This window comes from Penicillium canescens, assembly GCF_028828765.1.
Source record: "Penicillium canescens strain IBT 15451 chromosome Unknown utg000005l_segment0_segment0, whole genome shotgun sequence".
Classification (NCBI taxonomy): domain Eukaryota; kingdom Fungi; phylum Ascomycota; class Eurotiomycetes; order Eurotiales; family Aspergillaceae; genus Penicillium; species Penicillium canescens.
Genome location: NW_026703967.1, coordinates 3,193,560 through 3,216,714, shown reverse-complemented (window position 1 = coordinate 3,216,714; position 23,155 = coordinate 3,193,560). Strand labels below are relative to the sequence as shown.

Genomic DNA, 23,155 nt, shown 5'->3' with positions numbered 1-23,155 from the left:
CTCGACGAGGATGATATATCCGCTAGTTGGAATTCATTTCTCGGGCGATGAGATCTAAATGTAAATGCGTTCCGCCTCAGAATTTACATAACAACACAAAAAGATTGGAAGCGGTTGAAGGAAATCATTGGCCAACTTCATATTAGAAGTCTGGATGTTGCTTTGTAAAAGCTGCAGGGTTTCAATTCGCCCCTGGATTCGCCGATGACTCGTCTATTAGACGCGCGCTGTGCGGGGGCAACTTTTTTACGGTCGCTAGCTGCACCTCGGACCAGCATCCTATCGCATCCTCCAATGCTGTGCTAACAATGCCGGCCTCTCGTCCTCTCTTGGTCAAAGTCCAGAGGGGCTTGTTGGAGGTTACGGAGGAAATAGTATTGCTGTCAAAGTTGGAATGGGCACTCTGATAGCCATCACTTTGTACAATGCGATTGAACTCTTCATTCTCATCCTCGTGACCTTTCGACGATACTGTGGACTCTATTTCTGGACACTCATGCTATCCAATCTCTTTGGACTCATACCAACCAGTATTGGCAACATGATATATTTCTTCAACATCGGCCCATTATGGCTTGCAATCATGCTATCAATCATTGGGTTTTATTTTCTCGTTCCACTACAATCGTTGATCTTATATTCTCGGCTACACTTGGTGCTATACGACATGCACACTCTTCGTATTGTCCTATATACCGCGATAACATCGTCTCTTCTGGCGTGTATGATGACTACAACTACAATTTATGGAGCCGCATTTGTGCGATCCCCTAGCTGGAACAAAGCATACAGAATCGTGGAGCCGCTGCAGTTGACTTGGTGTTGTGCCCAAGAGCCCTTACTTTCCATGCTCTAGATCTGAGAGACCGTCAAGTTATTGCGCTTGAGTCCCAGCCATACTAGGCGTCGCAATAAGATTATGTACGAACTATTACTCATCGACGTTCTCATAATTCTTATGGACGCTGGGCTGTTGATCGTGGAATATCTAGGGTTTTACTATTACAAGTTCTTGTGAAAGCTACAGTTTACAGCATCAAACTTAAAATGGAGTTTGCTGTTCTTGGGAGACTGACTGCTATCATCGATGCATCTCATCGAGAACTCACTGGGCAGTGTCTGTGACAATCCATTTTTACACTTGGCTGCTCCATTCGGATAATATAAATTAATTTCTGGTTTGATGATATTGCCAGTGGGAGAGTCTCCCTCCTTGAGGGCGTAGAAGCCCTATTGATGCTACTTGCTCATCCGCTGGCCGGATAAGGAGTATCGAGACTCTGTGACTATGGAAGCCGTGTCTGGAAACGGACACCGTCTATGCTGATGTAAGTTTATATTGTATAAAAAGGGGCAGAGGGTGAGGCCGACAAGCTGTTTGACCATTGTCTAACGCGCATATGAAAGTGCAAGGTTCCATACTTTGGGTGTTTTGTATGATGAACTATATTTATGGGTAATCACTACAATGATTTGGTCCAGCTGTTCTGGTCTCATCCATTATCAAAATGTTTTCAACCTCGTTACATAAGGATCATTGAAATAATATTGTACTTATGTTTGTCACTATAGAAACGATCATTCAGTTACTGTTTCAGATATATCGAAAGCTGATGTCCCTCCCCCCAAACACAACCTAAGAAGCCTCAATTAAGTTGAACGCCCAGGATATGCATTTGATCAATCAATTGAAAAGCTTTTACAGTTCGGTATATTGCACGTTTCTACTTAATGGTACAGGTGAATACCCATGCCCTCCCACCCTCCCCAGTCTATCGTTTGTAGACTTGCGACCGTAGGCTTTCTGCTGCATTCATTTTGCCACTACTTAAGTTGTTCGACACACCGAAGAACACCACTAATCGGTATTTTCTTGAATTAATGACCCATCCTAAGCACCGAAGATTAAGTGGCAACAGCGTGAATCTACAACGTGCCTGCTATTATAGACATCAAATCACACGGCTAGCTGGTTTCGATTTCAGGCCAAGACAGTCAGCCACAAGATGGGACCGGAGAGCGTGTTAAAGTCGACGCCTCACCTCTGAATGCTCGGAGTGCGCGGATGGTGGGCAAGCGTTCTAGAAGGAGGAAGGTTTTGGGCCCGTCGAATACAGATATATACTAAGGACCGATTGAACTTGTTGAAAAATGAGAGCAAAGTCGATCAGACGAATGCTCTTGGAATTCCTTCACTTAGCAGTACATTGCATAAATCGGGATCCATGAAATCCACCAAGTCCAAGGCTTCTTCGCTAGCTGAAGTGTAGTCTTGGTTCCAGTAATCAGCTGGCAGGCACGTCTCGACGGGTCCGGAAGTCTGCATCGATGAGCGAGGACGATCGTATGCAGAAAATTCTAAAGTATTCCGTTCAATTTGACAATTCTCGGACCCCCTTTGAAAATCTCGTTTTGTTGCAGTCCGCCTGCGTTTGTGCCACTGCTGCTGAAGGGTGTTCAAGAACATGCTTGTTCGTTTGGCATTCTCAAAGCAGTATCCCATTTCATCTAGAGCCCAGAAACATGTACCAAGGTACTTAGTATGCTCCTCATTAGGCCTTCTAGATTGCGTTGGAACGGTGGTGAAAATCAGGATCAGTGCTGCAGAAAAAGTAAATGATACCATCTGCAAATTTGCCTTTCTAAAGCCATAAAGCCTTTCATATATCATCAAAACTTTGGCAATTGTAATGGCGGACTCAATGCACATCTTGCGTGCATGGGAAGAGCCAGGTCCTTGTGGTGGTTGGGGTTGGATGTAGTGCTTCGATATGTAAGGGCGATGGCAGTGAATTACGAACTGATAGTATTGCATGCTGATTTACACGTCAGTTTCCAAAGCGCGGTAGATAAAAAGCTCTTGATAAGATAACTTACTGCAGTATAAGAATATGGGGTAAATACTCCTGACATTCTTTTGCTACATTGACATCGAGATTCTCTGGTAGGTTCTTCTTCCATTCGAACAGTTGGCCAACAGTGGCCGCCGTTAATTCCTGAAGAGCCCGCTTCGAAATTTCAGAACATCCATATCTTGACCAGATTATTAGGTGAAACAAAGGGAGGGTTGCAGAACGACTCACAAAACATCAGTAAGCGGCATCATGAGATCATACAGAGAGACCCATCGATGGCATATCATCTCCAACGGATTATACATGCTTTCCGTTCTGATTTTAGGGCAATCGTAAGGCCTCCATATCGCTGGTGGGCGTACGTTATTCCAGTGGGGCTTTTGGACCGTGACTCCTGCCATCGGACTACGAACCGAACGACCTAAATAGTAGCCCCAAAACCTGAATGGGTAAGTAAAAGTGCATAAACTTAAGGGGACTTTGAAAAGCATACAGTTCGTTTATATACGCGGCCCAGAATATGGTACGCCGGGTGTTACATTCCTCCACTGAAATGATACCTTTCTCCACATAGGGTGTCATGTCGAGATGAAGGCCAAGGTCAAAAGCAAGCCGCATGGCCATTCCTTTGTACGTTAGAGCTGCACTCGTCTAGTATCGCTGGCATACTTACCACTATATAACCATCCTCGAGTGTCCCTTGTCCTGGATGCTTCGTGGTTGCTAACGAGAACTAGGGATTGGATTGTTGACAGAGAAGGGTGCTCAAATTCGCACTCTAACAAAACTCTAGCCCTGTCACCAAAGAATTCCGGTAGAGACCGGGGAAAGGTGACAAGCTCCGGGTGATATTTGGGCGCATATGCAGCACCCAAAGCACACCTGCAATATTTTATTAGTTTTATTCCTTCTCAGATCTTTTAGAGAACCCACATTGCCTCAACGAGGGACTGGGAGTAATATGAAGAGACCAAGCCGTTGTGAATGTATTCTTTTTCTCGCCTTCCAAAATCTCTCAGAATCGACGAGGTATAAGGAAGGATTCTGCCACGTAAAATAGAGTTCAAGCAAGTGATTTTCTAAATCCTTGTCGACGTCAATATTGAGTTTCGCATTTTCCAAGACTTCTTGGGTATCTTTCTGAGTGATGTTTGAATTGGGTAAATCCACGCTGACTAGAGCATCTAGCAGAGTGAGATTAGATGTCGAGCCGAAGTATCGTAATTGCCCATCTTGGGTGAACTGTAGCCGCCCCAGCCGGTAGGAAAGTTGGTTTGTAAACTCATCATCAGCGTCAGCGTCTGGGAGATCATCACATGCCGCATCATCAGGCTGTAATTCATGCGGTTCACACTCGGACGGCGGATGGTCTGGTGATAGACGGATTTGAGGTGCAGCTTCTTCAGTGGAATCAAGAAAAAAAGAGATATTAGAGTCGTGAGTTATTGGCACTGAGTTCACTGATAATGCTTCCGCTGCCGTATCAAAACCCAGGCTAGTTGGAAATGTTCTCAGTCCCTTCGAAGCACCGCCCTGCCTACGGGGATTTGAAATGAGATCAGGGGCACTGCGGCCGTTCGAATTCCCTCCATTGTCCTCGTTTACCTGCTCAGGTGGCCGGGCAGGGTAGTTGAGCAGACTAGGAGTATCCCCCGCGTGGTTTGATGCGTGCGCCTCCGATTGTATCTCTTCGTAACCCAATCCGAGCGCCTGAAGGATATTTGTGAGACTCTCTTCGTCCTGCTCATTCATAGCAGGGACTTCGAAGCCACAATCCCGGATATATTGAGACAGGGAACCAACTCGTTTTGCAAGTAAGCTAACTGCAATGCGCACGGGTATTCTGGTAGGAATATTAGCAAAAGCAATGCGTGGAGCGTCTGCGCATATGATATCATACTTTCGTTTGTCATCGCGCTTTCGGTAACTACAATCTTTTCCTTTGCTCTGGCAATTTATGCAAACCGGTGTGGTACCGTCGCACTAGTAGAACACAAATGGTCTATGTTAGTGTAGGGGTATCTTGGTGCTGCGAGTGTAAATACTTTGACTTTAGTCTCCCGGCATGGGATGCAAGCTGTTGTAACATGCTTGCGTACGTGTTTTCCGCTAATATTTCTTCGTGGCATATTCAGGAAGGATTTCTGCGTCTTGTCATCTTAGAGTACAGAGGGGTTCTGATCAGAACGTGGGATGTTTTCCGAGTGGCAGCGAATCCGGAAACCAAATTCCGAATAATGAGGTCAGCGTGTGGCGCAAGCGAAGTAAGTTACTCAGACCTTTACACCCTTACCGCTTTCACTCCATACAATTGCCCGCCCGCTACCGAAACCACTTCCACGCTTTATTCCAAACAGTTAATTGTGGAAAGTCCCGTGTTTCGCTAATTTGTGATATTTAAGAAGATTCTTACCACTTACTTACTATGTAGCAGTATGTTGCTACCGGACAATTTTTGAACCGCCTACATTGGTAGCATATGTTATGTGATCACTGGCAAGGAGACCTGCGCATGGTAAATAATAGGTTTCTGTCAACACTCCCACTCCTGGGTACAGACCTCTCACCCGCTGCGGATAGATTGTTTTCGCTAGCTGGAATTCACCATTAAGAAAGAGCAAATTGCCACTTAAGAGACGCCGATCTTTGCGGTTTGTGACCCAGAACTTCTACCGCAGCTACTTTAGAGCCCATCGGAAAACCAACCTGTACTTAATTTTGTTGTGCGGACTTCCAGATCTCTGGACGGGACTTAGATGTTGATAGAAAAATGCAGAACCCGGCCAGGAACCAAGAAAATTGATTACAGTATTCTCAAATTTGACTGTGACGCTGATAGTTATCAAGTACTTGACTGGGGCAAATCTTCCTTTCCGAGGCTTTTATAGTCACATCGAGAATGGCTTTTTCTTAGTGCTCAGAACTTCACACTTTCGCCCATTAAATTATGTCGATATACCAACCTGGGAAAGACCAACTCTCACCTAGGTGATGCCAAAATGACGGCGCGAAAGATCATGATGTGAATCAATAAACAATCAATTATTTTACACATTACCTGTTGCACAAGAAATTTGAAATCACGGACTAGAAGGTGAGACCTAAAGGGTATACAGTTCTTGATTCACTGTGGGTCAGTATTGTTACTTATTGCTATTCGGGTTTCGAGTTCCATACCCGCAGAGCCTAAGTTCAATGGGGGCTTGCATTCTTCCTACTTCCGCAGTAGTTACATTGAACGTTTAGTCTCATCCAATCCACCCACTCAACAATTCGCAGACTATGCTAGAGCCTGCTTTAGCCACATCAGTATTACGAAAGAAAACCGAACGGTAATTAGGATTCACAATTAACGACAGCTCATAAATACGGTCAATATAGCTCAGCTAGGGCAACCTTGCTTGCAATCCCGATGCAATCCCGATCGGACAAGATTTGCCGTGCTTTTCTAGCCAAATCCAGACTCAAATATTGAAAAGGCCCATTGCCTATCTGGTTGCATCTTTACAAACTCCCATATTTGTGCATCAATTGCACCAGATCCGTATCTACTGTGCTATTTCCATTTGATAGTGGGCATACGACCGCTCAAAATGGACACAAAATTGACCCCGGAGAGAAAAGGACCTTCTACTCTCGATATCCCTGGGCTGACTAGCTCATCAATTTCACCGGATGGTTATATTGCCTCGCGAGATATTGGCGCAAAGCTGGTTATTGTTATGGTTGGACTTCCCGCGAGAGGAAAGAGCTACATCGTAAAGAAATTGGCCCGCTATCTGAATTGGTTGCAACATGAAACCCGTATCTTCAATGTTGGAGATCGACGAAGGACTTTGACCGCTGAAACCAATCCCCTAATAGTGCCGCCATCTTCATCGTCGTCAACATCGCCAGCCGCTTTTTTTGATCCCACCAGCCCCTCTTTAGTGAACTTTCGAGACCAAATAGCCTTAGCTACTCTAGATTCGCTACTTGACTGGCTCATGCACCGCGGCGGCACCATTGGTATCCTCGATGCAACCAACATCTCTCAGCGGAGGCGCCAGCTTGTCCTCTCCCACATCAAACAAAGACCTGGCCCAGAGCCAAGTATTCTCTTCCTTGAAAGCTGCTGCTTCGACCAAGACCTCCTTAGAAGGAACTTTCTCCTCAAACTATCCGGTCCAGACTACAAGCATCGAAACCCCGAAAAGGCACTTGCTGACTTCTGCCAGAGGGTGTCCAATTACGAGAAATTGTACGTTCCTCTGGGCATTGCCGAAGAGGAACAGGGGATACCTTACGTCCAAATGATCGATGTCGGGCGCAAGATGAACACTCACATGATTCGAGGCTATTTGGCAACGCACGTGGTCGAGTACCTTTTGAATTTCAACCTATCCGAGCGACAGATATGGATATCATGCAACGGGGAAAGCTTGGATGATGCGGCAGGGAAAATTGGACGTACTTCCTGTCTCACTGGCAAAGGAAGACAGTATGCAAGGGCGTTGTCAGAGTTCATACAGGAACAGCGAGACAAATGGAGTGCAAAGCACTTACCTCAGGCACGCTTATCCAACACAAATAACGGCATGCTTAACCTCACCAATTTCCGCATATGGACATCCATGATGCCACAGGCAATCGAAACTGCGCTTCCTTTCCCGGATGATTTGTACGAAAAAAAGAAATGAAGATGCTGGACGATCTCAATGTGGGCAACATGGCAGGTCTCACATTTGAGGAAATTCAAACGTTGCATCCGACTGTTTTCGCCTCTCACAGTCGGAACAAGCTTCTTCATCGTTGGCCGGGCGTTGGGGGTGAAGGCTATGTTGATGTGATTAATCGGCTTCGCCCAGTCATTATCGAACTCGAACGAATGACAGATCATTTGCTGCTTGTTACCCACAAAGCGGTTGTGCGCGTACTTCTGGCATATTTTCTTGGTTTACAACGCCATGAATTGGCAAAACTGGATGTGGCAAAAAATTCTGTGTTTTGTCTGGAACCGGTATGTCTACCCACGCTATTTTGAACCGGCGATGTATTTTGATATTCTTTGTGTACCAACGCAGAGAACTGACTAAAATAGGCGGCATACGGGGTTTCGGCGCGCAGCTTTTGCTACTACCATGAAGCGGATACTTTTCTGCCGGTTCATTCATGCAGCAGGAACTCTCAAACTTGAGTACGGAATGAATAGAGGAGGAGCGCGAAGCCAGCTTCCCATTGTATGATTCACTTTATCCTCTGATGTATACTAGTCTTGTTCGTTTCGTCCTCCAAATGCTTATGAACAATCTTCGGGCCAATCATTTCCTGTCCTATATGTATATAGAGTGGTCGCTCTAATTTCAAACAATTCCTAGCCCTTCTGCAGTTAGTTGTACTCGTAAGTAATCAAACTTGCTCGACAAGGCAGGTAGTAGTGTGAACAAGAGCTTGTGTTCTTTTGGTAGGCAGCTCCTGCTAGATATAAAGATAATTCTGTTTTGGCTTAGAGACGCAAATAACCAAGAGAGGTGACAACTAGTCACACGATATCGAACGGACTCTCTTGCAAATTTTTCATGTGTAGAATTCAGGCTTGACTGCTCTACAACTACGTATCTTCACTTTGCCTGATGACAGTGAAACTCATGACATTTACTGGTTCTCGGATAAGACGCTAGTCAATTGATGTCTCAAAGTAAAAATGGCAACACATCTTTGGGTCGGAATTTCTATTCCGCAGGTTCTGCTTTGAGTGATATAACGGCGAGATTAAAAAGGTAGGCGGCATCACCATATCATTACGTATAGGTGCCATAACATTCGTTAATTGCTATACAATTCATGTGACTAATAGGAGCATTACTCTGCGAATTTACACAATGCGTTCCGGGAAGCTTACACCGGACCAATCTTTACAAAGCCTCAGTTTGGATGAGGTCTCACATCATTGATCTGGTGCCGAGAGGTTAAAATTGCTCGTTCCAACGTTCGAACCTGATATGAAACATTCGAGAGTAAGCAAACCAAGATGATCGTAGGGCTCCCATAAGATGGCAATACTCTGAACATGGGACCGATCTTGCGTTAGTCTCATTGTTGTTGGAGAGGTTCAATAAGAATTTTGTCAACTCATAAGTGGACTTGGCATTGAGATAGAGAACACAGCGCCCTAGACTACCTCCCAAGTCTTTTTAATAGATTGCAATGAAAAGCCTTGATACTGCCATTTCACTTTTGGAACAGGGGTTCTGATGCTCTCAATACGTGGAGATTCATGGATTAAAATGCCGAAACATCATTTTTCGGGCAGCGGAATTCATTTCGAGGCTGGTGTATTGGTTTGGTTGAACTCCCTATCTCAGTAGGCTGTTCGGCTACCACCGCGGCCAGCAGCTTGTTTTTGGAAAGTTTCAATTGCAGCAGGGACCAGTACATTCATAGCCCACAGAAGCTCCGCCTGGAGGAACTCATAATGCCCTCCATTGAGTCACCCCTCCAGTAGATAAATTATCCTTGTACTTGAAAAAACGTGATGGGAAATAATATCCTAGCACAAGAAACCAGAAGTCGTGGTATTGTGGTGTTTCAAGGCAGTACAACTCTCGGTTCCCGCTATGCTGCACATCCAAGTACACCAAATTAATTGCGGTGATTACAAAATGATACTCTAGCCTCCATACCTTATAACAAAGCCTTTTAATACGGCTACGCTCTTTGTAATATATAGCCCATGGCTTCTGAGTCTTAGAAAACTTAGCGTATCTGGCTATAAAAAGGACATACGATTTAAAGCTAAACATAAAAAAATACATTGTATATTAAAGATAGGATAGGATAAATTTATGTTTTTCTTTCTTTTCAATTGACCAAGAGTTTTATATAAGATTTGGTACATTCTTTAAATTCGCTGGATACACTTTCCGCTGGGAGACCCTGTGCTTGAATTGTTTGATTCAGAAGTGTTACTGCGGGGTGCAGCAAGCGGGTTCGTAGCTCAGCCGGGAATTACCTCCACTCTGGGTGCTTTCTCGTGGCTTTCGGGAATGCGATCCCGGGGAGAATGGTCGAGTCTGGGACGCCTATAAATTCATAACCTACAAATATCTCTACTGAACGCACGTTACATTGAAGTTCTCTTTGACTACAAGAATATTTCTCTTTGTTTATACTCATCTAGCAAGATGGGCTCCTCCGAAGTCTATCTCAAACCGGTGAAAATGTCTGATGATGACCTTGCCGTTCTTACGCTGAGAAATTTAATATTCGATATCTGCAACCAGAACGGTGGGGGGCATGGTGGATCTGCCATTGGAATGGCAGCAATCGGTGTGGCCCTGTGGAAGTACGTTATGCGATACAATCCTTCGAACCCGGACTGGTTCAACAGGGATCGATTTGTGCTCTCCAATGGTACGTGCACCGATATCAATGAATAACTCATACCAACCAAAGCAACAGGTCATTGTGCGATGTTCTTATATGCGCTCAACTATTTGACGGGATATGATGCCTGGACGATGGATGAGCTGAAGGGATATGGAAGTGCAAAAGAGAATGGGTATACCACGCTTGCACACGGACATCCGGAAATTGAGTGTCCTGGCGTTGAAGTTACCACAGGCCCTCTTGGACAAGGAATCGCTAACGCGGTTGGTCTTGCTATTGCTTCCAAGAACTTGGCCGCCCAATTTAACCAACCTGGGCACGAAGTCGTGAATTCCCGCATTTACTGCATGACTGGAGATGGTTGTCTTATGGAAGGTGTTGCCCTTGAAGGTAATTTCCTTTGAATATATGTCACGAAATAACCAGTCACTGACAGAGTTTTTAAAGCCATTGCCCTTGCCGGTCATTTGCAATTGGACAACCTCGTTTTGATCTACGATAACAACGGCATTACCTGCGATGGACCACTCGCGTGGATCAACAGCGAGGATGTAAATGGCAAAATGCGAGCCTCCGGATGGCACGTCCTAGACGTCCTAGATGGCTGTTACGATGTCGAAGCGATCATTTCCTCGCTAAATCATGCAAAGTGGCTGAAGGGAAAACCAACTTTCATCAACATTCGTACCGTGATTGGTCTTGGTACTAGTACCGCTGGAACCGCTAAGGCGCACCACGGAGCCTTCGATCCTGAGAGCGTGGCTCGATCTAAAATTGCCGCGGGCCAAAACCCTTCTACGACCCACAATCCATCAGAACGCTGCTTGAGGTACTTCCGGGAAAGGAAAGAGCACGGCGAAGCGTTAGAAAGGGACTGGGAGGACCTCTTGATGAGATATGCTCGTGAATATCCAGAAAAGGCCAGCGAGTTTGCCTTCCGGCTTCGGGGTGCGAAGCCAGACCTGAAGACGCTGCTAGAGCATCTAGACAGTGAACAATTCCGGGGGATGGCCACCAGAGAGTCAAACGGACTCATATTGGAAAAGCTTTGGGATTTCTACCCTTCGTTGTGTGGTGGAGGTGCAGACCTTGTCAACTCCAACAAATTCCTTTATTCGGACAGCGATGTGTTTCATCCATCAGTGAGCTATAAAGGGCGATATATAAGACATGGAATCCGAGAGCATGCGATGGCCTCCGTTTCAAATGGAATTGCCGCTTTCCATCCTGGAACCTTTCTACCAGTGACTGCAACGTTCTTTATGTTTTACATCTACGTGAGTTTATCAAGATGGCTCTTATTGTCCTATTTTGCTGACCAGAGGTTTCAATAATCTTATAGGCAGCACCCGGTGTACGAATGGGTGCTCTCAGCCACCTTCCGGTAATCCACATTGCAACGCACGACTCGTTCGGTAAGACAACGGAATCCGATCTCAGAATGAAATAGGTTCAGCCAGTACTAACGTCGAGTAGCCGAGGGCCAGAACGGCCCTACTCATCAGCCCGTCGAACTTGATTCACTGTATCGTGCTATGCCAAACCTGACATACATCCGGCCGTCTGATGCTGAAGAGGTGATCGGTGCTTGGATGTGGGCAACGGCATCAACTAACAGCCCCACAATGATTTCTGTAGCTCGCGATCCTCTTGATAACATTCCAGGGACCAGCAGGTCCAGAGTGCTCAAAGGAGCATACGTGCTTCAGAATGACACCGAAGCCGATGTGACGTTAGTCAGCTGCGGTTCAAGTTTGCAACATGCCGTTCGCGCCGCAAAGCAATTACGCGAGCAGCACTCCATTAGTTGTCGGATTGTCAGCTGCCCAAGCTTCGATCTCTTCGATCAGCAAAGTGGGGAATACCGAGAATCAGTCTTTCCCTTAGATGGCAAGCCGATCATCAGCGTCGAAGAGTACGTGGCCACGACCTGGGCTCGGTATGTTACTGCCAGTGTCGGTATGAGCTCTTACGGTTATTCTGCGTCAAACCCGAGCAATTATGAACGATTCCGCTTGGACTCCGAAGGAATAACTGCTCGTGTTAAACAATATCTCGCATTCCTGGACGGCCGTAACGCACGACACATGGGTTGGCGATCGATCTAATGTGTTAGATTCTGGACGGGTGTTAGAATAGAATGTCAAGTTTTAGTAGTTGAGTATACAAGGTAAACACTGTGAAATGAAAGATTTATCAATTCAGTGCCTCATGAATACGTTGACCGAAAATAATATTGAGCAAATCTGCATCGATTGAAGTCACCAAATCCGAAAACTCAATCCTACCTACGAAAAAACGCTGGGTCTCACACCGATTAGGTATATCCATTCTCGCAGCTCTTGCGGCTTGCAAAGTGGTGCCCATGTAATTGTACTCCGGCCAGCCCTACGTACCTATCCCATTTCGAAGCCCTTTCTTGATCTTAATTGGGGCTTGGAAACATCTTTTCAAGCGCCTTCTCTTCGTTCTGCCTGCGCCTATGCTACTGTTGCTGGACTGGGATAAGAAAGATGTCTATGCAGTGTGTTTCATTTGGTTTAGGGAAATGTATATCTGGTACTCAGCACACGCGGATATTGAATACAGGTCCTCTGATTGCAGTGGACATTAATGAAATAAAGATCTACCGAATTTGAACCTGTGGAATAAGTTAAAAGGCAACCAGATAGTGGCCTAATAGAGTGGAAAAAGAAAAATAAATTACAAAGGCCACTCCAGCTATCAAGTGTCTTCTTTTTGATGGACACCATTGCAGATTATAAAATCTCTAATGGGTCAAAATAGGAACACCTCCATATGCGACAACCGTGTATTGTATTTCAGCGGCGCCACAATGACACTAGAATCATCCCCAACCACCTGAAGCATGTATGGGACTGGGAGACATATTAGGAAACACTGGCTGCTTGGAAGTAGCCTTACCTGCTGTTGTGCTTGCTGTAAAAGCTAGAACCTCGCTACTAATACAGTAATGCAGGTATCCAGGTACATAAAAGCCCCGAGATCCCTGAAATGCTCCTCAATGAAGATTCTTGGATTTTATTCGCCCAATAGAAGTCGATAGATGTAGCAATGTACATGTAACATTGTTCCGCACAAAGAAAAAAATTGAACCGTTCTTTACAAATCGATAATCGTACTTGTTCGGGTTTACCAAGAATCCAGGGAGGGAAATGGACTAGGGAGTCTTCTCTCAAGCCTTAGTCATATTTTTTCTGCAAAAAGCATGAAGCCGAATGCTGCATTACCATTCACTCTTTCGGCATTCTGCTTTCCACATTCGATAACTGAATCGCCTCCGGTATTCTTCTTAGTTCAAACATGGACTGCCGCAATCTGGTGCGGGTGGAACACTACCTAAAAATGCTACCGCTCCGCGATTCAAATCCCGTGGTCTTCGGAGTACACATCTGGCTTCACTTTTCCGCTGTCCTCGGGGAGGCGTGATACAAAACAACATGACTTTGGGGGTTTCCGTTCCCACCCCCATCCCAGCCGCTCAGTGGTTGTGACATCATACTTGAATCCGTTGAACTAGAACGATTCCCGCCTTTTTCCGGCGCAATCCAGGGTGAGTCGCGGTCTTTAATGGGGTTCCGGTTAACCTTGCAGACCCAGCGCAGTAGTAGCTGTTTGCAGGTCGATCAACTTCCCGTGATGGGCCGGAGCACACTGCGCCGAGGGTGTTAACACAATTTGAAGTCATGTTGATACAAAAATGAATAGTTATTGAGGATGAATAGAGTGTCAGCGAGGACGGACTATTATCCCTTTGTGAAAACCTCGGTGGGAGTGCTTGGCACGTTGCGCAAAACAAGGCGACACGTCCATCGCGTGTTACATATCTTGTGCAGCAACTGCAGCGTCATTTGCACCCTTCAAAAATCGCACCTCGGGCCTTTCCTTCCCCAGAGAACTGTATTGGTTAACGGAAGTGCCTCTGGTCGCTCGTTCCGGTGGCGGACCCTTCAAAAGCCCCTCTGGCCGCCACTTTTCTTCTCTTCCTAGTCCAACCGTCAATCTATCTCAGCTATTAATTACTGCTTCTGATTTACATTCGCTATGTCTTCCGCTCTCGAGCAGCTCAAGAACTCTGGTACCGTTATTGTCTGCGACTCTGGTGAATCCCCTTGATCAGCCGGCTGCAATTATTGAACTTTGACTAATACTTACAACAGGTGACTTTGCCAGTATGCTCCCCTTTAGCGTTCTGCCACTGGGTCGTGGTGATGATGGAAGATCTGATTCTAACGTTCCACAGCAATCGACAAATACAAGCCCCAGGATGCCACTACCAACCCCTCCCTGATCCTAGCTGCTTCCAAGAAGCCCGATTATGCCGCCCTCATTGATGCCGCTGTCTCCTATGGCAAACGGAAGGGTAATACCATTGACGAGCAGGCCGATGCCACTGTAGATCGCCTCCTCGTCGAGTTCGGCAAGGAGATCCTCAAGATCATTCCCGGCAAGGTCTCGACCGAGATCGACGCCAAGCTGTCCTTCGATACCCAAGCCTCCGTAGACAAGGCCTTGCACATCATCAAGGTCCACATCCTTCCACTTGTTATACAATTACGAATCGTAAATGCTAACTGTATTCAACAGCTATATGAAGAGGAGGGTATCTTTAAGGATCGCGTCCTGATCAAGATCGCCTCCACGTACGAGGGCATCAAGGCTGCCCACATCCTGCAGGCCGATCACAACATAAATTGTAACCTGACACTCATTTTTTCCGAGGTTCAAGCCATTGCTGCCGCCGAAGCCGGGGCGTTCCTGATATCTCCATTCGTTGGTCGTATTCTGGACTGGCACAAGAATGCCTACAAACGCGACTACACCGCCCAGGAGGATCCCGGTGTCAAGTCCGTTCAAGCGATCTTTAACTACTACAAGAAGTACGGCTACAAAACTATCGTCATGGGCGCTTCTTTCCGCAACGTCGGCGAGGTCACCGAGCTAACTGGCTGCGACTACCTGACTATCTCGCCCCACCTCTTGGAGGAACTGTACAATTCCACCGCTGTCGTGCCTAAGAAACTCGACTCTGCCCGGGCCGCCGGGCTGGACATCCCTAAGCGCGAATACCTCCACAAGGAGGCCGAGTTCCGCTTCGACTTCAACGAGGAGACTATGGCCGTCGAGAAGCTGCGTGAGGGCATCTCGAAGTTTGCCGCTGACGCCGTCATTCTTAAAAATTTGCTCAAGCAGAAGCTTCAGGTTTGAAATTCTGCTGATTTAAATGGTTTCGTTTGTACTGTCTTTGTACTGTATCTTATTGAAGTTTGGATTGTTTAGAGTTGGTAAATTGATAACCATCTTATTAATATTCCGTAGAAAGCACTCGGAGTGTGTAATCATAGTTCTAAGTGATCTGAGTGGCGTACTGGCTAAATTAACCCTAGTATATCCCCCTTGAAGAGATTCAAAGCAAGGAAGATGGTAGACATGAGAAAGTGATAAACTCAAAAATCTTCTGGTTTATCCTCTGTTGTAAAGTTCGTGTTTTTGCTAGATACCTACTGTGGTTGGTAAGGAGGGAATTGAGGTGCATGTAGTAAGCTACATACAGCGGTGTTTTGCGATATTCGAAAACAGTTTACCCCTCAGACACCCACACTTCGTTTCTCGGCCCGTACCCGAGACAGCGCCAGGCCAGATCAAGCTAGCTCATAAATTAAAGAAATCTATAAGTGGACTATATCTTACCACTTGTCCCAAAAATATTCAGCTTGTTTCGGATACGGGCCGACAAACAAAGTGTGAGTGTCTGAGGGGTAAACTGTTTTCGAATATCGCTATAGGGTAGCCTGCATATCGCCAAAAGAGTTGCATTCTAAACACAACCCGCTAGGCTGAGTACGGATTCGTATTTTAGTCTAGTTGGGAAATCAACTAAAAGCGACAGGTCAGTATAAATGGAAGTATCCGTCCATCCATCCATCCACTGCAACCTGTAGTCTGGTGTGACCAACTCTCTTTTCTCGATAGTAAAGCCGAAACCCTAACCTGCAGTCTGGGAGGCTCCAGGCACTCCCGTGGGTAGGCATTCCTCAAGTGTTAGAAGCTTCGTCAAGCTATCATTTATGCCTCAGCGATGTAGAGATGATCTGGGCTTCGGTGCCTTCTTTCGCCAGTTGTTCAAACCTAGATTCAATCAAAACATAATATAATTACTGATTACTCAAGGAAGAAAAAGTAATTCTATGAGGCACAAAATCCAACAGTTCAGAGCACCCGGTACTTAGAACTCAGTGCTGACCGCCATCATCAATCACGCTCCGTAATCCAACTTCTGCGCTTCACACATCTTTGCGTACACACTGAATAAGTCTCCCCTAGACCGACCGCCAAGATCTTAGTAGGGATAAATTATTGAGCAAGCCGCATTAGAATAATGATGGGCAAGAGGAAAATGGTACTTTATAGTCCTGTATTCTGCTATGTGTAGGTCAATTCTACTTTTTGAACGTTAATCAGTAAATTTAACGGCCTCTGTACTATAAGGCGGCATAATATACGTGGCGTAAAACTGTGGCGCTCACCTTGATGCGGCTGGCATAATCAATTATCTACGCTTAAGCCTTAGCGGCGGGGCCAAGAAAGAGTAACTCATCTCGAAATCGGCTTGATCAATGCACACTGAGTAATTAACTCTTTCCTAATCCCACCGCCAAGGGCTTAACACGCATAGAGTATTGAGCGAGCCACATTAAAATGAGGGGCAACGATAAAATGCTTTAGTATGGTCCTATATCTTGCAACATAAAATTACAACTTCAAGCCGCTTTCGAGAATCACTGTACCTGGCGGCACAGACACTATGACATGCTATCAAACCCAGGATGGTGATTATCTTTCTTTGGCGGAGAATTATAAAAAGTCTAGCGATTTAATTGCAAATTCGATGATATATAGGAATCATATTTTGGCGGCATTACTCTCTTCTCAACAATTGATGAAAGTGTTTCACCGCACTCAACGCACGATTTCGATAAGAATGATTCCGCAAGTACACTCTAGGCTTAAATCTGTCGGCCACAAAGTCTGCAAACATCATTTCAATGTCGCTTTAATTAATTCAACGCCTATTAACGAGAAACTGATTCGCGCTACCACCTGCGCAACTGGTTCCTTTGAGGACGCGTAGCCGAAAAGACATAAAGGAGCCGGATTCCCAGCCCAAAAAAACCGGGACTTCGGTCCTCACACTTTAACGCAGTATAGTGTCTCTCTATTGCCTGCGGGCTTGAGAGCTTCCGTGTCCACGGCTATCGCTGCCCTAAGCCCCGCGAGCGTAAAAAGGTGCTTCGCAGGACGAGCCCTGCGTCAACAAACGTGCTTTGCAGGGGATTGCTGCATCAACAAGGCCTCCAGCGATATGTAGGCACCTCTTGGTGGTGTTAGGGACCGGTATTCGAGTATTCAAGAGCATTGTATTCGAAGAAGCAAAGACCTGCCAAACATCTTCCTCATTTGTTTTGTATTCCGAAGGACCATGATTGGATAGATAGAATGAGCCCTAGGTAGATTATCCAAATCCAATGGCAAAACTTATAAATTACAACTAAAGTGTCGTCGTTATCAAAGAGGGTATTCCGAATTGTTCTGCATTGATAGTTTGCAGTCCGATAGTCCCTTTGCCGTAATGCAATTGGCACTCTCATTCAGGCGTAAAGCAAACAGAAATGTGAGACTTGGTGTGTTGATGTGTTGATGCGGTGAAATGTGTGTAGCGAAACACTACTGTTGTAGTGAATGATCGGGCGGTGAAGAGAGGGTTAACGTCTCATGGAGGCAGCGCGGTTTCTTGCCATGTCACTCACATCGAAACTTCATTTCCAATTTTTTTATTCCGCAAGGCAATTTTGATCACTGTTGGTCACGCCTTGGCGTACAGCCTCCAACTCAGTTGAGATGATCTGATTCACACATTGCTCATCTATGATCACGCAATATACTGTACGCTCAAGATCAGAGCTACGGGTGTAGAGCCATGTGATGTGTCTCGAAAATCCGAATCGTGGGCTCAATTCAAGATGGTTATGTGATAGGCTCTGTTTCTTGCGTCGTCAAAGAAATCGCTGGCGATGACTATTGCTAGTCACTTAAACCTATTCTACACTAGAATGCCTACACAATAGAGCGAGCGATTGCTAGAGTGAGAGTAGCTTTCCCTCGTGTTCAACGTGTCATTGGGAAGCTTTGGCTCAAGAATATCTGATCAGCTCCTTCTACATGTAGGAGTCGTCGCAACTTTGTGAATAATTGCCCGCTCAGTACATACGATTCATAGTCCACCTAAGCTCTCGTAGAATGTCCACTACAGCGATGAAGAAACGGTCGTTACTTTCTGTGGGCGTATTCCTGAGCCAGGCGATGCAGCATGCTTCACTGCTGATATAGCGCGGTTGAAGTCCGATCCGGGTTCAACATAAGCCATCTGAGACCAGACCTGGCAAAAATATCTCTCTACGATCGCCGTTCCGGACCGGATGATATTCGCACAAGGTTAATCTGATCTACGTGTAGTCGTCGCAGGTATGCACCTAAACCATCCTTCCAAAGCAAATATGACGTGAGCGCTTATTAGGGGGTAGAAATTTCAGTATAGACTGTACGGGAGAGTCCTAGAGGTCCTACAACCCGAGGGCTCTTGTGGTGCTGTTACAATCATCGTACCCACCTTCTGTGAATTAGGCGAACAGAACAGTGATATGCCAGAGATCGTCCGGACACGATGAGTTTGTAGAAACATCGATGCTCAAAGGACAGTGAGCTCGGGGGGTAGAAGTCGGTGATTTGCTGGCAAGACCTGCTTGCGCCGCCCATTGCGACATGTTAGAAGACGGTCTCAATGGAGAAAGAATACCGGATAGCTTGACTGAACTCCAGCTGCAGTGACCAACGTATATGGGGTTCGGACATAGTGCTCAAGCTTGGATAGAAGAACACAGGCTTCGGAATCAAATCAAACAACCTTCGGTCCAACAGGGACGAGACAAACACTTTTGATAGCATGCAACTCCGTGTATGTCCGAATGAACTTGTTCCCGCTCGCTCGCACATGTCGATAAGCTCAGCAACGCGGAGAGGAAGAGGGATCAGGGGACCCAATCAGATGTGGTGCTATGGCCGAGGCTTCTCTTTGATTCGGGCGTCCTTGGTTTTGTCCACACTTTTTGTTGTCGCTTACTCAGCATTATTGACCAATCAGAATGCAGTGTTCTACCTCGCCGTCGCCGTCTCTCCCTCCTATGCCCATCTCTTCAATCCGTTCTTCGATCACACTTTCCGCGGATATACTCTATCCAAAACGAAGAAATACTACCATTCCATTTGATGAATTTTCTAACCCATCAGATGAAAAATACATATTTGGGCCAAGGCCAGAGATACCAACTGATGCGGTATTTCTGCGACATCTATCAGATCTATCACCATGGGCTGCACACAGAGAGGGGCGCACAGAGGAGGGTATGGCGTCAATTATGGCTTTAGTAAAGGCATTCGAGAAGCTTGAGGTGATTGGGAAGAAACAGAAGACATTGTTGGAGATAGCACGCTAAGATCTAGATGATCCTGTAGGTTTACCGTGGCTGCTTTCATCCTAAGGATGTCGATTAAAACAATTACTATTTGTAAGGATGTTATGCGAAGACAAAAAAAAAATAGAACGAACGGTACTGAATACTGATTTCCAATGGATCACCCTGAGGGCAGGATGAAGAAGTCGTTTAGGATCTCCTTGATTAGCCCTTAACAATGCATTAGGCAGAAGTCGCTTGTAGTTCAGTAACAGATACATAGCAAGACCCAACTTTGTCTTATATATATTATCATGCACTGTGGGCGATGTTTGACACCTGTGAAACGTGCTCCACGTTTTCTTTCTCCGACTGTGGCTCGGAGACGGAATCAGTTGGGCGAGATTCTTCGGAGTACTTGCTCTCAAATAAGGAGTCGATTTGCTCAAGGGAGAGGCCAGCTGTCTCGACGTAGAAATATCCGACAATTGGAACAAACACGGCATTCAACACTGCGTAGATCAGATAATACTTCCAACTGATGTTAGAAATTCCGATCGGTGTGACCAGGACGACAATGTAGTTGTTGATCCAGTTCGTAGCCGTGGCAATGCCGGCACCAGCAATGCGCATTCGCTGTGTGTTGACCTCAGCCGGGTACATCCACGGCACCGCAATCCAAGATAAACCAAATGTCGTGTAGTAGGCGAAAACAAATGCCACCGCAACTGCTTCCCACTGCTTAGTAGCGAGGGCAAGACCAGCAGCGACGAGGGAGAAGCAGATAGATTGCCCTACAGCACCCCAGAACATCATTTTCTTCCGTCCAAAGGTCTCAATATAGAGAGCGCCGAAACAGGTGGATATCATCAGGTTCATAGCATTACAAGCCGATAAAATGAGCGACATGTTCCGGCTGACTCCAAGCGAAGAGAAAACGACAGGGAGATAATAATTGATGACGTTTATGCCTCCCCATTGCTGCATGAGCTGGGTGCCTGCACCAAGGAGAACACGGCGAGTGGTTTGTAAGCTATCGTTCTTTGCCAAAGCCTTGATGTTGAACTTCGGTGCCTCCATTTCATGTCGAACGCTTTTCACGATGGCGTCCAAAACCTCCCTATTGCTTTCTTCTGAGCGTTCTTTACCACCGAGCCTCTTCATAATTGAGAAGGCCTCTTCGGTTCGAGCCTTCATGACTAGCCACCTCGGAGACTCGGGAAGCCATGGAAGGAAAATGAGGGTCAATAAAGCAAAGAAACATTGGAACGCAATGGGGAATCGCCAGGCCACGCTGTTTGTAGCCACAAAAGTGAGACCGTAGTTGATCCATTGGGACATCACATTTCCGACTTGATTAAGAGCAAGCTGAAGGACAATGAATCTTCCTCGGTGGTGTGCAGCTGCTGTTTCCGACTGCCAAACAGGGATCGCCGCAGTATTCATGCCGTTACCAATACCAGCAATGAACCGTCCAACTATCATTTGTGATACGTGAAAAGAGGTCGCTTGGATAGTGGCTCCAATGATCAGGGTAACACAGCCCCAAAATATTGTCCTCTTGCGACCTGATTTATCTCCGAACCACATGGCAAATAGAGCGCCAAAAAAGCAGCCGAGGTCATAGGTCGCCGTTATCTGGCCCTGGAGGGTCGAATCCGGGGAGTTGAATGTTTTGACAAACGAGTCATTCTGCAGAAAGCCGCCGAAGACGCCTTGATCATAACCAAAAAGGGCAAAACCAGAGCCGCAGGCGAATGTAATACACGCTGTAAGCAATGATCCTTCGATGTGTTCGAGCCACATGATTTAGAATAAGAACGTAATTGAGTGAGCGTAGAAAGTCACGGTAAACGAAACAAAGTTGGTCTGATATGGTTGTTCACAACATATATATATATTCGTCAATCGACAGGGAAACAAATCCCGGAAGCCTCTTACACACACGTCAATGGTCCGTCGTGTGTTTATGATTTGTAGCGGACAAGTCAAGCTTAATTTCGGCCGAATAAGACCAAGAGCCTGGGGTAAATGCGGGGGAGGTAGGTAGTATAGCAGAACACTTGGGAGAATCAAGATCCACCTCCCCGCTCCCCAAAGTGCGGAATTCCACCTCCCAAAAATGAAAACTTAATTTCGCATGATACGGACAAAACACACTTTGATCTCGCGGATTTCATATCCCGGAATAAGGTTTTTGCTATTTGCCATCCAAAGTTCTACGATCACCGCCTCCATCTAGTTGGCTCAAATGTGATTTTTTAATTGCATTTTCTTCCACCTTTCAAGGTGATACGTTCCGCCAATTCGGGTCAAAATCAGTCAGTAAGTTATTCAGTCAGTAAGTTAGAATATAGCTGTAGGCGATCAATGGAACAGGGCATATACTATTCTCTGCCTCGTTAGCATGACTGACAAGTCTCTTGTATATGGACTTAATCTTTAATTGCCGAAAATCTGGCTAATGACTCTGTTTTACAATTAAAAGTCCCCGGTTGTACAATTGTTGGAACCCATCCGTTTACTCCTATTGCTTTCTGGTCCGTAAGTAGCCTTCCCAGCGGGATAACTCAGTAATACGAAACATAGGATGTGCGAGCCCGGCTAGGGTTGCTTTGGCGTTTCTAAGTAAATACTAGTACGATATGCAAGTTCAGAAAGAGCTACGATCCATTCCATTCACAAGAATCGCAGTATCGTATCAACGGGGTCTGCAAGGGCACGTGAAACTAGGTGCGTGGAAACTGAAAGAATCAGAATGCTATTAACCGAATGCATTGCTCCTTGGAGTTGATATACATATAGCGATTATAGGGGTAACGTTACAAAAACCGTGAAGTGGATGTTCCGGGTTGGCATATGCGGTGCAAGTGCTGGCAAGACGTGTGAGATGATGGTACAGTTCTTGTTTCTCGATATTTCCTCAATCCAATATAAGGAAGGTTTTGACTACGGAAAGTTAAAAGATATTCCAGATATCATGACTGAATGTGTGTGTGGAATCTGTTCCGATAGAAAAATTCGAAAAGTAAATTCAATATGAAGAAATTGAGTTGCTTATGAAGATTCAAGCTGAGTAACAAGCTGAGTAACAATCAAATAAAGCATAGTTTTGTTTCTGTAATCACGGATGCCATCGCTGTACTCATCCCAGAAGGAAAGGGTCTGACCACCAGTAAGGATTCGCATGTTAGGGCTCCTCGATATTCTGCATAATGTGTCTCGTCGAACAATGTTTGCTCAGTTTTAGTGGCTTCATTGTGACAGTTGGAAATGAATGCCATCATACTTGTGACCTGGTTCTGACCTTCGGCGCGAGCCCGTATATCATGGCCGTTATCCACAACCGCCAAACGATGGCGGAATACCAAATGAAACAAACTGCACAGACATAACTCAAGC

At 45.8% G+C, this 23,155-nt stretch overlaps 6 protein-coding genes across 6 annotated transcripts; 3 read left to right on the top strand and 3 right to left on the bottom strand.

Annotated features, from left to right (window-relative positions):
- Nucleotides 1–181: 181 nt before the first annotated feature.
- Nucleotides 182–543, bottom strand: N7446_008824 (uncharacterized protein; the record flags this gene model as incomplete). Its single annotated transcript, XM_058517569.1, has 2 exons — nucleotides 182–471; nucleotides 525–543. The coding sequence occupies 2 exons, from the start codon at nucleotides 541–543 to the stop codon at nucleotides 182–184; spliced, it is 309 nt and encodes a 102-aa protein (XP_058371215.1).
- A 1,624-nt stretch (nucleotides 544–2,167) lies between these two features.
- N7446_008823 (Zn(II)2Cys6 transcription factor) lies at nucleotides 2,168–4,984 on the bottom strand (the record flags this gene model as incomplete). Its single annotated transcript, XM_058517568.1, has 9 exons — nucleotides 2,168–2,816; nucleotides 2,878–3,033; nucleotides 3,084–3,296; nucleotides 3,349–3,481; nucleotides 3,529–3,737; nucleotides 3,789–3,857; nucleotides 3,907–4,698; nucleotides 4,756–4,838; nucleotides 4,901–4,984. 9 exons carry the CDS (start codon nucleotides 4,982–4,984, stop codon nucleotides 2,168–2,170), a joined length of 2,388 nt encoding a protein of 795 aa, XP_058371214.1.
- A 1,464-nt stretch (nucleotides 4,985–6,448) lies between these two features.
- On the top strand, nucleotides 6,449–7,534 carry N7446_008822 (6-phosphofructo-2-kinase-domain-containing protein; the record flags this gene model as incomplete). Its single annotated transcript, XM_058517567.1, has 1 exon — nucleotides 6,449–7,534. The coding sequence occupies one exon, from the start codon at nucleotides 6,449–6,451 to the stop codon at nucleotides 7,532–7,534; it is 1,086 nt and encodes a 361-aa protein (XP_058371213.1).
- A 2,484-nt stretch (nucleotides 7,535–10,018) lies between these two features.
- Nucleotides 10,019–12,331, top strand: N7446_008821 (uncharacterized protein; the record flags this gene model as incomplete). Its single annotated transcript, XM_058517566.1, has 5 exons — nucleotides 10,019–10,247; nucleotides 10,296–10,613; nucleotides 10,671–11,500; nucleotides 11,566–11,638; nucleotides 11,700–12,331. 5 exons carry the CDS (start codon nucleotides 10,019–10,021, stop codon nucleotides 12,329–12,331), a joined length of 2,082 nt encoding a protein of 693 aa, XP_058371212.1.
- A 1,957-nt stretch (nucleotides 12,332–14,288) lies between these two features.
- On the top strand, nucleotides 14,289–15,452 carry N7446_008820 (transaldolase; the record flags this gene model as incomplete). The annotated part of the gene is made up of 3 exons (XM_058517565.1): nucleotides 14,289–14,346; nucleotides 14,405–14,416; nucleotides 14,488–15,452. The coding sequence occupies 3 exons, from the start codon at nucleotides 14,289–14,291 to the stop codon at nucleotides 15,450–15,452; spliced, it is 1,035 nt and encodes a 344-aa protein (XP_058371211.1).
- Nucleotides 15,453–20,065: 4,613 nt separating this feature from the next.
- On the bottom strand, nucleotides 20,066–21,559 carry N7446_008819 (sugar porter family MFS transporter; the record flags this gene model as incomplete). The annotated part of the gene is made up of 1 exon (XM_058517564.1): nucleotides 20,066–21,559. One exon carries the CDS (start codon nucleotides 21,557–21,559, stop codon nucleotides 20,066–20,068), a length of 1,494 nt encoding a protein of 497 aa, XP_058371210.1.
- Between the last annotated feature and the right edge of the window lie 1,596 nt (nucleotides 21,560–23,155).